At 38.1% G+C, this 13,210-nt stretch overlaps 1 protein-coding gene across 1 annotated transcript in view; it reads left to right on the forward strand.

The window, feature by feature from the left end:
* The window catches only part of LOC143988151 (putative cation-transporting ATPase 13A4), a 191,484-nt gene that overhangs the window by 115,374 nt on the left and 62,900 nt on the right, over positions 1 to 13,210 (forward strand). Inside the window, exons 14-17 of the mRNA XM_077487480.1 lie at positions 7,222 to 7,372; positions 9,635 to 9,712; positions 9,992 to 10,148; positions 12,819 to 12,936. Coding sequence (XP_077343606.1) covers positions 7,222 to 7,372; positions 9,635 to 9,712; positions 9,992 to 10,148; positions 12,819 to 12,936 — 504 coding nt within the window. The remainder of the gene's footprint in view (positions 1 to 7,221; positions 7,373 to 9,634; positions 9,713 to 9,991; positions 10,149 to 12,818; positions 12,937 to 13,210) is intronic.

The raw sequence follows: 13,210 nt of genomic DNA on the forward strand, positions 1-13,210 counted from the left end.
TCAATCTGCAGCACTGTAATTTTCTGAAAATGCAATGCAATATGGCTACCTTGGAGGTGTTCTGTACACAGAATGTGTACAGGATGCCATCCAGAAACATCATTTCCTGCTTGTGTGATTGGCTCACTGATTTTCCCAGAAATCTACACTAAGATACAAGTCAAACAATTTTTTTCCTCAGTTTAGGCCGATACGTATTCTTCGGCATATTTTTGGTAAAAAAATTGCAATAAGCAATTTATTGATTGGTTTGCGCAAGTTATAGCATTTACAAAATAGGGGATAGTTATATGGCATTTTTATTAATAATTTTTTTTTTAAATGACAGCGATCAGCCATTTTTATCATGACTGCGACATTATGGCGGACACATCGGACATTTTTGACACATTTTTGGGCCCATTGTCATTTATACAGCAATCAGTGCTATACAAATGCACTGATTCCTGTGTAAATGACACTGGCAGTGAAGGGGTTAACCACTAGGTGGCAGTGTAGGGGTTAATTGTGTCCTGGGACGTGTTTCTAACTGTGGGGGGGTGTGGCTGTGTATGACACGTCACTGATCTCTGCTCCGATCACAGGAAGCAGAGATCAGGACACTGTCACTAGGCAGAACGGGGAGATGCTTGTTTACATTAGCATCTCCCCGTTCTTCCTCCTCGTGAGACGATCGCGGGTATCCCAGCAGCGATCGAGTCCGCGGGACCCGCGACCCGACTCTCGGAGCTTCTGCTAGTGTATAGCCAGCCCTTACACTCATTATCTGTTGATATTAAAGCCGGACATTTAGAAGTCGGTTACAATAAGGACATGGTAAAGCAAGCATAGATGGTTTCGGAACAGAGAAAGGTAGTTTTGCTATGATTCTTTTTTTTTTGTCTCAAAATGCTATGATTCTTAAAATGTATATAGTTTATTGGGAAGAGACTGTCAGCAAAACTGGAGTTATACTTTAGGTGTCTTTTGTCATGGAATGATTTGACTACTTGTTGGCAACAGTACATTGATTTTGGCTTGTTACAAATGAATTCACTTCCAAAAAAGGAATATTTCTGTAGCAAGGATGATTTTGTTTTGTTTGTTTTTTTAGGTAAAATTGACCTCAGAATGTAAAGTTATTACTATTAACCAGTAGGTGGAGTGCTAGGTACATTTCTTGCCTATGAAACCAACTTGTTATTTAGAAAGCTGAATCATCATAAAGCTGTATGAGTCACAGTGATTCATCTTCCTTGTCTTTATGCATTGTATTGCTCCATATGGAATTCAAAAACGAAAATGCAATCACAAAAAGAGAGAGGCTATTTACTGCTGAACTCTTTTTTTTTTTTTTTTTTTTTTAAACGGCAGAATACTCTGTTAAATTAGTGTCATGCGTGACCCTGGTATAAAACCTAATATTAAAATTTAAATATTCTAAATATATTGTAAAATATATTAAATGTAAATGGGTATAAACCAGTTTAAACTTTTTAAATTGGTCCTTGATTGTTTTCCTTTACTCACTGTAGCCTTATACTGGAACAGTTCTTATGCATTGTGAGAAAGTGGCTTGAGTGGTTGGTGTGTACATTTGTACTTTTCCAAAATCAACTATTTAGTCAAATTTTAGGCTGTTTAAAGCCCCATGCACACTATTATGCTGTGTACACACAGCCGGACTTTTCGACAGCAAAGGTCAGACGGAACGAATCCGCTGGACAATTTGATCGTGTGTGGGCTTTATCGGTCCTTTGCTGTCGAAAAATCAGACGGATTTTAGATTTAGAACATGTTTCAAATCTCTCCGACGGACTCGAGTCGTGCCGAAAAATCAGTTGGTCTGTATGCTAGTCCGACGGATGAAAACCGACGCTAGGGCAGCTATTGGCTACTGGTTATGAACTTCCTTATTCTAGTCCGGTCGTACGCCATCACAGTCAAATCCATCGGACTTTGGTGTGATTGTGTGTGGCCAAGTCCGTTCGTTCGGAAAGTCTGTCAGAAGTCCGCCGGGAAGACTATCAAACCTAGTCTGCCGGAAAGGCCAGTCGTGTGTACACAGCATTAGATTTTCTGCAGATTCTTCATATTTACCTAAACCATGTAATATGAGGTCAAAAATAAAGAGTTTCAATGTGTATGCAATCAGGCAGTCCCTTGCACCTCATGGTTTTGGTAAATCTGAAGACAAAAATCTGCATAAAATCTAATGGTGTGTATGGGGCTTTAGACTTGGGAGAAGTTCATGTATTTTTTGCTACGTTTTTTGTACAGGTGCACCAAATTGTACCTTTCAGCTAACTCAGACAAATACATGGTGAACAAACTTGAGGTGAGGGTTTGTAGGATAGGTTTTCTGGTTTAGATAAACATAGCAAATCAGGTGTACCTTTTTGGCCTCGATTGATGGATGTAGAAATAGTGATATGGAGGCCAGGTTCTTGAGATGATGTAACTCCAATCCTGCTTTGGATCCCAATTCACATATTTTACATTCCTGATATTGTACATGTGATTTTCCAGTGCTAAGATTAGTTTGACTACACAGCAGTTCTTGCCAGCAGATTTGCAGACACAAGTGTAACTAGGACAGCTGAGACACAATGAAGACAAATGCCTTGTTGCATTTTATTCAGATATTGTAATTAAAATTCCAGTAAAGTCTGTTTATGTGAGTTGTCACAAGAGATGAATTGGTTCCCTTGAACTAACTGACCCAAATCATATTAATGGGCACCTGAACCTCTACCACACGGCCCGATAGACCTACCTAATCCTTTCCTTCCCTTCCTTTCAATGGAATTGGTAATGGGGTCCTTTGGACATTTCTGGGTGCTGTGGATAAAGCGTTTCTTTCCATACTCTTCACTAATATGTTTATAGGATGATGTTGATCTTTTTTACAAACTCATGAAGTTTGAATGTACTGTCCATAACTTGAGTTACTTGCAGTTTCTTATGGCTGCTGCTCTGAGGTGCCAACTGCCGCCAAACACTTTGATCTGTAATCCTCCCTATGTGGACGGAAGTAATAATACTCACTAAAGGAATGCTTTTTATATCTTTTGTTCATTCATAGAGCTGCTCAGGGAGTCACATGAAAATCTCTAGTGCATGTATAGGCTTGTAAAGATTTACTATTATTCTAATGAGACTGGGGTTGCTAGTTCACATATGTATGGTTTTCTTAAGCTGTACACAGTTATGTTTAACACACAGTTTGACATGAGATATAGGCATTTGATGCTTAAAGTGGAATTAAACTGCTTACGAATGTCCTGGGAGCTTTTGCCATAATGAGCAAATTTGCACATTATGGTACATTTACTTTGTGAATGTCCTTCTCCAGCAATGTGACAGCAACTGTACTCTTCTTTACTGCCGATTTCATCTTTACCTAGTGTCTTGGGCCATGATTGGCCGGTAAGGGGTGATGTGTGCACACAGAATTTAATTAGTCCTGGGCCTGGCATACAATTGTGCCAACATTGCACACTGAGCTGCGCATGCACAGCTCATTGTACACCCAGAAAACAAAATGCTGACAGACAGGGAGAAGAATTTTTGACAGAAGAGACACATGGGGGGTTATTTACGAAAGGCAAATCCACTCTGCACTGCAAGTGCACTTGGAAGTACAGTCACTCTAAATCTAAGGGGTAGATCTGAAATCAGTGGAAGCTCTGGTGATTTTATCATCCAATCATGTGCAAGCTAAAAGACTGTTTTTTATTTTCCTTGCAAGTCCCCCTCAGATCTACAGTGACTGCACTTCCAAGCGCACTTTAAGTGCAAAGTGGATTTTCCTTTAGTAAATAACCCCCATGGAGTCACAAAAAGCCTACATGTCAGAGTTTAATCATGCTCTGATTTGACGTATTGCAACAAGCAGATAAAGTAGAAATGCGGTCAGTTTTTTTTAGTTTTGGTTACATTGGGAAAAGGACAGAGCTAACCTAAGAGAGCAGCAGGACAATACCTGTCTAACAGCCCTCTAATATCTTCAGTGGTCTTAGGGCTGGTTCACACCCCAAAAACGCACTTCGGTTCTGTTCTGAATGCGTTTCTGCACACACATTCAAAAACGCACCGGACTCCAGTACAGTGACAAAAATTTAAAAAAAGAAGGAAAAAAGCACCTGGAATGGATTTATAAATTGTGCTAAAAATGCGTTAAAAACAAGCATGCAGAAACGCACCTGGAACAGATCTGAAGTGTGTTTTTGTGATGTGAACCAGCCCCAAGACCACTGAAGATATTAGAGGACTGTTAGACATGCAGGTATTGTCCTGCTGCTCTCTTAGGCATTGAAGAAGCCCAGTACTCCCCATGGGCTACCAATTGTGTTTGGGTCTATGAAGAGAGGCAGTGTAAGCAAGCTGCAGACACCCCTCAGGGGAAATACAAATGTGACTGGACAAGTTTTTCCAGTCTATCCTATCAATGTTACCTATTAAACCTAAGCTGACAGTGTATGTGGGTGCACAGACACTGGACTGAATTTCCAGTACTTCCTGCCCTCTAACACCCTGGCATACTCTGATGCACTTGATGTCTCTTAAAAAGGAACTGCAGTCTGTTAACATAATTTGTAATAAAAACATCTTTGCCATTATGGAGCTTCCCTCCAACCACTTTGCATAGTATTTTATATATACTGTGATTCTGTACTTACCATAATATGCTGCAGAAATCTCCCTCCACTGAGGCTGCATCCATTTTAACCACTTAAGGACCGAGCCTCTTTTTCAGATTCGGCGTTTACATGTTTTAAAACATTTTTTTTTGCTAGAAAATTACTTGGAACCCCCAAACATTATATATTGTTTTTTTTCTAACACCCCAGAGAATAAAATGGTGGTAATTGCAATACTTTCTTTCACATCGTATTTGCGCAACGGTCTTACAAGCGCACTTTTTTTTAAAAAAATTCACTTTTTTTAAATAAAAAAATAAGTCACCAGTAAAATTAGCCCAATTGTTTTTTATATTGTGAAAGATAATGTTACGCCAAGTAAATTGATACCCACCATGTCATGCTTCAAAATTGCGCCCGCTCGTGGAATGGAGTCAAACTTTTACTCTCAAAAATCTCATACATTTAAAAAATTCTACAGGTTGCATGTTTTAGGTTACAGAGGAGGTCTATAGCTAGAATTATTGGTCTCGCTCTACCAATAGTGACGATACCTTACATGTGTGGTTTGACTACCGTTTTCATATGCAGGCGCTACTCACGTATGCGTTCGCTTCTGCGCACGAGCTCGATGGGACAGGGTGTTTAAAAAAAAAAAAATTCTTATTTATTTTACTTGATTTTATTTATTTTTACACTGTTTAAAAAAAATGGATCACTTTTATTCCTATTACAAGGAATGTAAACATCCCTTGTAATAGAAAAAAGCATGACAGGTCCTCTTAAATATGAGATCTGGGGTCAAAAAGTCCTCAGATCTCATATTTGGACTTAAATGCAATAAAAAAAAAAATGTGATTTGAAAAAAATTACATTGAAAAAATGTTCCTGAGCGCCACCTGTAGACAGCTGTCACTGTATTTTAGTAAATATCTCCTAAACAGTGTAGGTTTAGGAGATATTTCTTGGACCTACAGATAAGCCTTAATCTAGGCTTACCTGTAGGTCAAAGTAGTTTGTAAGGGTTTACAACCACTTTAATAGATGGAAAGGTGAAAAAATGACTGAAGGTCTGCCTTAAGCTGGCCATAAATGGAAAGAAAAAAGTTTGGAAAGACGCTAGTGTTTGATAAAGATCTTTTGAACGACTGTGTGTTAACACCATTATTGTATCAAATTGTTTTCCACATATTATCTACCGTCTAGCGACATGAATGGTACATTTTTGTCGATCAATGCACATGCCCTTTATTTTTATTTTCAAATTATTTACAAAATTCCGACATGCTGGATCTTTTGGCATAAAACGTTGCATTCTGAGAATTAAAATGCGCCCACTAACCTTTCTAAAGTTGAACGATCTGGCTTATCGAACTTTTTTTCAACCAATTTTCTATCCATGTATGGCCAGCTTTAGATAGGAATCTCTTCAGTGTGAAAATCCATTTTATCCAAAGTTTTGTCTGTAACTTGTTTTTCTGACTTTGCAATTTTAAGATTGAAAACTTTTAGTAGTTTTAGGTTTAGAAAACAGTTGAATTTTCTTCCAACAATCACTGAATTTGATCCAATACATTTGATGTTTTTTTACTGTCTTTCTTTTAATGTTGTATGCTTCTATGAGTTTCTGTTATAGCTTTAGGGCCCGTTCACACCTGTGCATTTTTAGCGAGCTAAAACACACTTGCTCAGGACTCACCCCAAAAAATAATCCTAAAATGATATGATACTGTTCATATCTGTGCACTACATTTTTTGGTCTATAAACCTGCTTGCTGCATCTTCAGTGCGTTTTCCTAAAAACGCATCTTCAATAGTATCACATCAAAAGTGCAGCATATGTTTTTATGAGTATTTTTTTTTCACATGTCCATTTTTCCAAGGTGACTAAGGGATGAAAACGCATGCAAATCCCATATAAAACACACAATGTGTTGCATTGATTTTAACATAATGCATTAATGGTGCAACAAAAACATGATTTTTTTTTTATAATTCTTTATTTAGAGCGTTACATTACAGACTATACAAATAGAGACAGTAATTTAAAAGTAGAATGAAGTCTTACAAATGGATCCAAAAAAGGATATCATGTCATATACAATGTGACAAGGGTTTTACAGAGTCGCACACACTAAAGGTGATAAAGAAAACAGCCATTAACTGATAATTTAAGATAGCAGTAGGAGAAGCGGAATAAACATTAGTGCAATTCAGCTCCCGCAGACTGGAAAAGGAAACACAAGGGTGCCGCTGATTATGCATATAGGTGGTTAAAACAAGAACTATAATGACACAAGCAATGTATCAGGTTTAAAGTATAACTAAATGGAAAACTTTTTTTTTTTCTGTTTTGGATAGAGTGAAGGGGGATTAGAACCCCTGTTTGGGATTTTCACCATTTCTATTTTTGCTGTTTACCATTATTATTAAAAGTGAAAGTAAAAGAAAATCCCTGATTGTGGGTTGTCCCCAGAAAAGTAATAGAGGGCCCTTATACCCAAGCATACTTCTCTACATTTAGGTAAATGCTATGCTTTGATGTGTTTTTGTATTAATTTTTTATTTTATTAAAACTTGTTTGTTTATTTTTTATCAGCTTTCAGGAAATCATTTCAATTACAGAAAACACTTCTCTTTTCTGGTGTCCACTCCTTGGAGTTATGGCATCCTGCCATTCTCTCATTTTCTTGGATGGGACAGTACAGGGTGATCCACTGGACCTTAAAATGTTTGAGTTTACATGTTGGGTAAATACTTTTATTTTCAATCGTTGTCAGTTGTCTCTAACGTTGTTATGAAAATGATCAACATCACAAACTCTAGTGATGGTTCTCTAGTATAATTGTTCATTGGGACATCATGGTATGTTGGTTCCAAAAACACTTATTTTACAATAAGCTCTGTATATGGAAATCTTCATGTTATATTTTTTACTTATCAGGCACCTACATTTTGCTGTGTGAATGTCTCAAGAATCCGCACAGCCATCACAAACAATCATTGTATTTTCTGTATTATGTTGATCATCGTCTCTATCTAGTGGTTATAACATGGTATTTTTCCTGAAGTACCTCAATTAGGAAAATACAGCATTACGATCATTAGATGGAGCTGACAATCCTAGGAAATCAACATATTAGGCAAATTACAGTGATCATTTGTGATGGGGTCCCTCCAGAGGCTGCTAGGGGTTCCTTGAGCTGTGGCTGATGAACCACGTTTTTGATGGTGCCTACAGAGTTCGAGGTTCAGCAACACTTAGCAAAGCCAGCAGCATGACACCAAATATCTTTTTAGCTGTCTTTAAGAGTGCCATTCTGAGCACCATTTTAAGGGGGGCATTCCTCATATTGGCCACCAGTATAAGGGACATTGTTCCAATTGACCCCTGATAAATTGGTTTTAGTAAGGGCTCCTCGAGACCTGAAAATTATTTTTGGGGTACCTTCAGGGTTAAAAGGTTGAGAAAGGCTGCCCTAATGTAAGGGCTGTAAATGGTCAGGTATTTGAACTTTTTAGAAAGGAGGTTGCTTGCAGCCTCTTTACACCTCACTAAGGCAAGCATCTCACAGCACGCAAGATAAGAGAAATTTTAAAATGAGTTATTTTAGCTCACTTCTTCACTTTCATCATCAGAAATGTGAATATACCTATAGAACCTAGATCTAGATGAAAGGTGATCTCACTTCTTTGGCCTGTCTAGGACCAGAAAGTGTTTTATATACTACTGTATTCTCAATTCACATCTATTATACAGGCATACCCCACTTTTAAATACACAATGGTGTACTCTACGGTGCCAACACTGATCCTGCCATGTGAACAAAAAAATGTAGTCACCCAAGCATACTTCATCTTGTAATCTTATTGCTACTGATTTGTGTTGCCTTAATTTTATACAACTGTGCCTTTAGCACTGAAGTTTTGGTCATTTTAGAGAACTCTGGCTGAGGAGGTCCCTTCTGCAATCTTTATACAAAAGCCTAAGATTAATTCCAAGTATGGATATACACAAGAAGTCACTTAATTGGCTTGGGTATCATTCAGAGAACATGTTGTATTTTCACAATGAATCAGAAGTGTTCTGTGATTGAGCAAGTTGGAAACGGTGGCATCACCACCCTGCCTCTCCACCTTGCTCAATCAGAGAACACTTTCATTAATTTCATTACATTCATTGAGGAAATGCAAAGCATTCAGTAAGCAGCAAGGCAACAATTCAGTACGGGATCTGGAAGCAAGTAGAGATCACTGTGGTAATCTCTACTGGTGTCTACCTCAGTGGTGTCTACCTCAGTGATCTTTAGCTTCCAGGGGCATCGGTCATGTATGGCAAATTCATAGGTACATTGGTTCGGTCAAAGCTGGACCAATGTAACTCTAAAGATATCCATACCTGAAGTTCATCTTTAAAGTAAATCTAAACTGAAGAACAAAAATGCAATTTATAGCAACTTACTAGTCCTTAGATGTGGTGGCTGCATTTGTTTTCTTTTTTAAGACCAAGAACATATTATACAGAAAAATAAGTCCTTGTGCACTGAAATAAAATCTCAAACAATGATATCACCTTTCCCAGCTATTTCCTTGAACTGTAAGCTCTTTCCTCATATGTAGTAGAGATTGGGAGGAGGGAAGTATTTGTAATTTAAATTAGGAGAGCAGCCTAGCTTGACAACGCTTCTCCTTCATACAGTGAGTGAATGAGGACAGGAAATTAGCAGGTAAAAGAAAAGCAAATATAGACTAATAAAGAAATCCAAAGCAGGCACCCCATCTAAGGACTGATTAAGCAAAATATATTACATTCTATAATTTAGATTTGGATAATTCCTTCTCCATTCTGCTTCATTTGTCATGTTCTAGTCATACACATAGGCACAGATACACAAGGTGTACTGGCCACACTGGGCCAGTTTGGATAAAAATTCATTATCTTATATGTATGTTTTATGATGTGGGTGGAAACTTATTCAATATCAATACATAAGCATCTATGTTTTCCTCAGGAGATTGATGCATCAAGTAATCAATATCAAGAGTCCATGGAAACTATGGTTGTGAAACCAGGCCCTGAGGCAAAAAAGGTAAAAAAATATAGCAACCAGGCATTTATGAATATAATATCTTTCACAATCATTGGTGTTTATGCAACACTATTTGCATTACTAATGTGGAAGTTAAATTCTAAAAGACAAAAGAAGGCATCTGGGTAAGTATATGTTACATTTTTGACCTGGAGCTAAACTGTAAATAATGTACATACCTACTTTAATTTATTAAATATTATAAAAAATATTAATATAAATAATTTAAAAATATATATTGTCTACATTTTACAAATGGCCTTTACGTTCTTGTTTCAGGTTGACATTGAAGGAATTGCTATTCTGCAGCAGTTTCCTTTCTCTTCAGGCCTGCAGCGCATGTCAGTGGTCACCCAAGTCCTTAATGGTGATGAATATGCCGTCTACATGAAAGGAGCACCAGAGATGGTGGCCTCATTCTGCAAGCCAGACACAGGTAACTTAAAGTAGAACTATAGGCAAATTTGTTTTTTTCCATTTAGGATAGACTAAGAGAAGGTTTTAACTCCTGTGTGTTTTTTTTTTTTTTTTTTTTTGCCATCTGTGTCATATCGTAGAGACTTGCCTTCACTTCCTGCACCATAACCCAAACAGAAAGTGGAATTCCTGCGAATTAAGGCAATCCATTGGGGCCCTCCATGTTACCAGAACTAGTGTCCCCATTCAATAATTCCCTTCTATTATTGTTCTGGAAATAACCTAAAATGTGGGATTTTATTTTACGTTCACTTTTGATGGCATAAACCTGACAGGTGTTTTAATCTCTCTTAACAGTCTCCAAAATGGGGAAAAAATGCCTTTAGTTATACTGTACTTTAATTTATTGTAGGCTGAAGCAGTGCTGGTACAAGGTTCTCTAGCACTCAAGGTGAAGATTCATGTATGATGATACAGTAAATGCTAAACTATAGACTCTAAAGTGCTGCCAGATGTCATCTGCTGCAAATAAAGGTTTTATGTTTGGGGTGGGCAGGCATGTGACGTTCACCCTTTCAGACTTCCCCTATGCAGAGATTTGCCAGGTCGCGGGACAAAAATATAAGAACATATTAAACTGGCATGCAACAGAACACATAATTAAAAAACATAATTTTGTTTAAGCAAAATCTAAAAAACAGTGTTTTATCACATATATCATGAAGCCTATCCAAGTATAAAATATACAGCGGAAAATCCTGTCAAAATGTCACTGACACAGAATGTCTATGCATTTTGCAGGTGTTCCGCTTCATCAGGAGAGGTTACGTTGACCTAAAAGGTCATACACCACTTTATGCAACTGAAACGCAAACAAAAGCAAAACATCAAATACAAATAATGACATATGATTTCACCACAAGGGGGTATAATAAATATAGATAAAAACATATAGATTATTCCCATAAGAGGAAAGATTTTTTTGTCCACCGCATGGAGAAGGACAATGGAGGAAGAGGAAGGGAAGGAAAAAAAAAGTTTTCTTTGTTTCTATATATAAAATAATAAATTCACCCACTTAGGTTAGTGAGAGTAACAAACACAGCCACCAAGACGTCAGTAAAGGAATATCAAGAGATACAGATCTGGAGACTAGTCCACACAAACTTCCTTGTGTATGACAATCTAAAGAAAAATAAATAGGTGTGAAGGTAAGGAGTCGGGAAACTTAAACCACTATGGACCCCTATTAAAAAAATCTAAATAAAAAGAAGATAAAAAGAAGAAACAAAAAAATAAATAAAAATGACATTGTCAAAAAGGAAAATGTTCATCCAACTGCCAAAAATAGTTGTCAGAAAGAAATTTTACACACAAAAAAGGCCTGGGTCAAAAATACAACTTAGTCCACCACCATTTTCCGAATCAGGCATACAAATGGTGTTTTCTTCCTTCCTTGTATCCTCCCGAGCCTCCCAGGGACCACCTCTAATTACACCAAGTGGCAGGAGACCACCTGCCACAAAGACAGGCAGTGATGGTTTTCCCCATGCAGAGGGACCATCCCTTCCCCAGAAGAACGGGCAATTCTTGAGCCATTTACTCACATCCTCACATCAGAGAGACACTGGAAGTAACGTAAATGTCGAGCAACCTGATGTTGCAAGAGTTATTGGTCCTCATAAGTGTATATTCATATTCCTTATTAGTTTTGATGGTAAGCAAGAGCTACTTTCTCTTTTCCCATGGAGAACTGGTTTCACAAAGGCTACAGTCCTTTAGTTCAGAGTTATTTACATAGCTCATACACTAGGTAGGACAAAACAAACAAACTCTTAACCAAATGTAATGTACATGCTCACAGCCTCCCTTGCCTAGAGTTTTTCAAGCTTGCAGGACCACAATCTCAGCACCAGTAGATTAAGAGTGACTATCACATCACTTTCACAAGTTAAAGAGGAAGTAAACCCTGATGGGTTTACTTCCTCTTTCATTCCCTGCAAAGGCAAAGCATAATGGACTACTATGCATCGCATAGTAGTCCATTATGTGTCACTTACCTGACACAGGAGCCAGCGAAGTCACCGCTGTCCCCTGTAGTCCGGCGCATCCATCTTTTCGGGGGGGTCTCGCAGCTCCGCCGCTGTCATTCGGCGGAGCCGCGATGACATCACTCCCGCGCATGCGCACGGGAGCCGACACGCGCAGCAGCTCCGTTGTTGGAAATGCCGCGCTCAGTGCGCCTGCGCGCTGCTGTCTACAGCGCATGCCCCGTAGACAGCGGTGCCTGTCTTCGGGCAAATATCTCCTAAACCGTATAGGTTTAGGAGATATTTCTTGGACCTACAGGTAAGCCTTAATCTAGGCTTACCTGTAGGTCAAAGTGGTTTGTAAGGGTTTACAACCACTTTAAGTGACAGTAAAACCATTTACACATACATGGAAACCACCACATGTTCTAATGGAAATAGTACAGTACCCATGGGAGATGATGGCACTATCCAAATTATCCACATAATGACCTTTCTCTTACTAGCTATAGTATACTGAAAATGCATGGTATGTCAGATTATCTTCACAATAATCATAGCACATCTAGAAAGGTTAATTAATACATTATTCACAACAATTTTCATAATGTTGGTTATCAATTAAAAAGCTAATAGGATTTTTATTTTTTATTAAACAGTTCCCATCAACTTCACTGATGAGCTGGAGCTTTACACAAAGCAGGGATTTCGAGTTCTCGGAATGGCATACAAACTTCTTGAGAAAAATGAAAATCTGAGGGTCAAAGATTTAAAGCGGTAAGGGTCCAAAACCTGGCAGCTTATGCGTTTGTTTCATAGAACTGGAACACCTCTACCTCCACCTATCTCTTTCTGCTAAAAAATTGTGGATGAGTTAGAACTTTTGTCAGGTTTTTATTTCTCTGTGTTCCAACTGGAAAACAAATCCTCCACACTTCCTGTCCAATGGCCACATCAGGAAGTGTGAGGAAGTATCCCCATAAAGTGGAGAAATCCCACCTTTGACAGAAGTCACTAAACAGATGTAGAGAGATATATCCTAACCTTCTGT

Source organism: Lithobates pipiens, unplaced genomic scaffold (assembly GCF_037356315.1).
Source record: "Lithobates pipiens isolate NorthernLeopardFrog02 unplaced genomic scaffold, aLitPip1_a1.2 Scaffold_18, whole genome shotgun sequence".
In the NCBI taxonomy this organism is placed as follows: domain Eukaryota; kingdom Metazoa; phylum Chordata; class Amphibia; order Anura; family Ranidae; genus Lithobates; species Lithobates pipiens.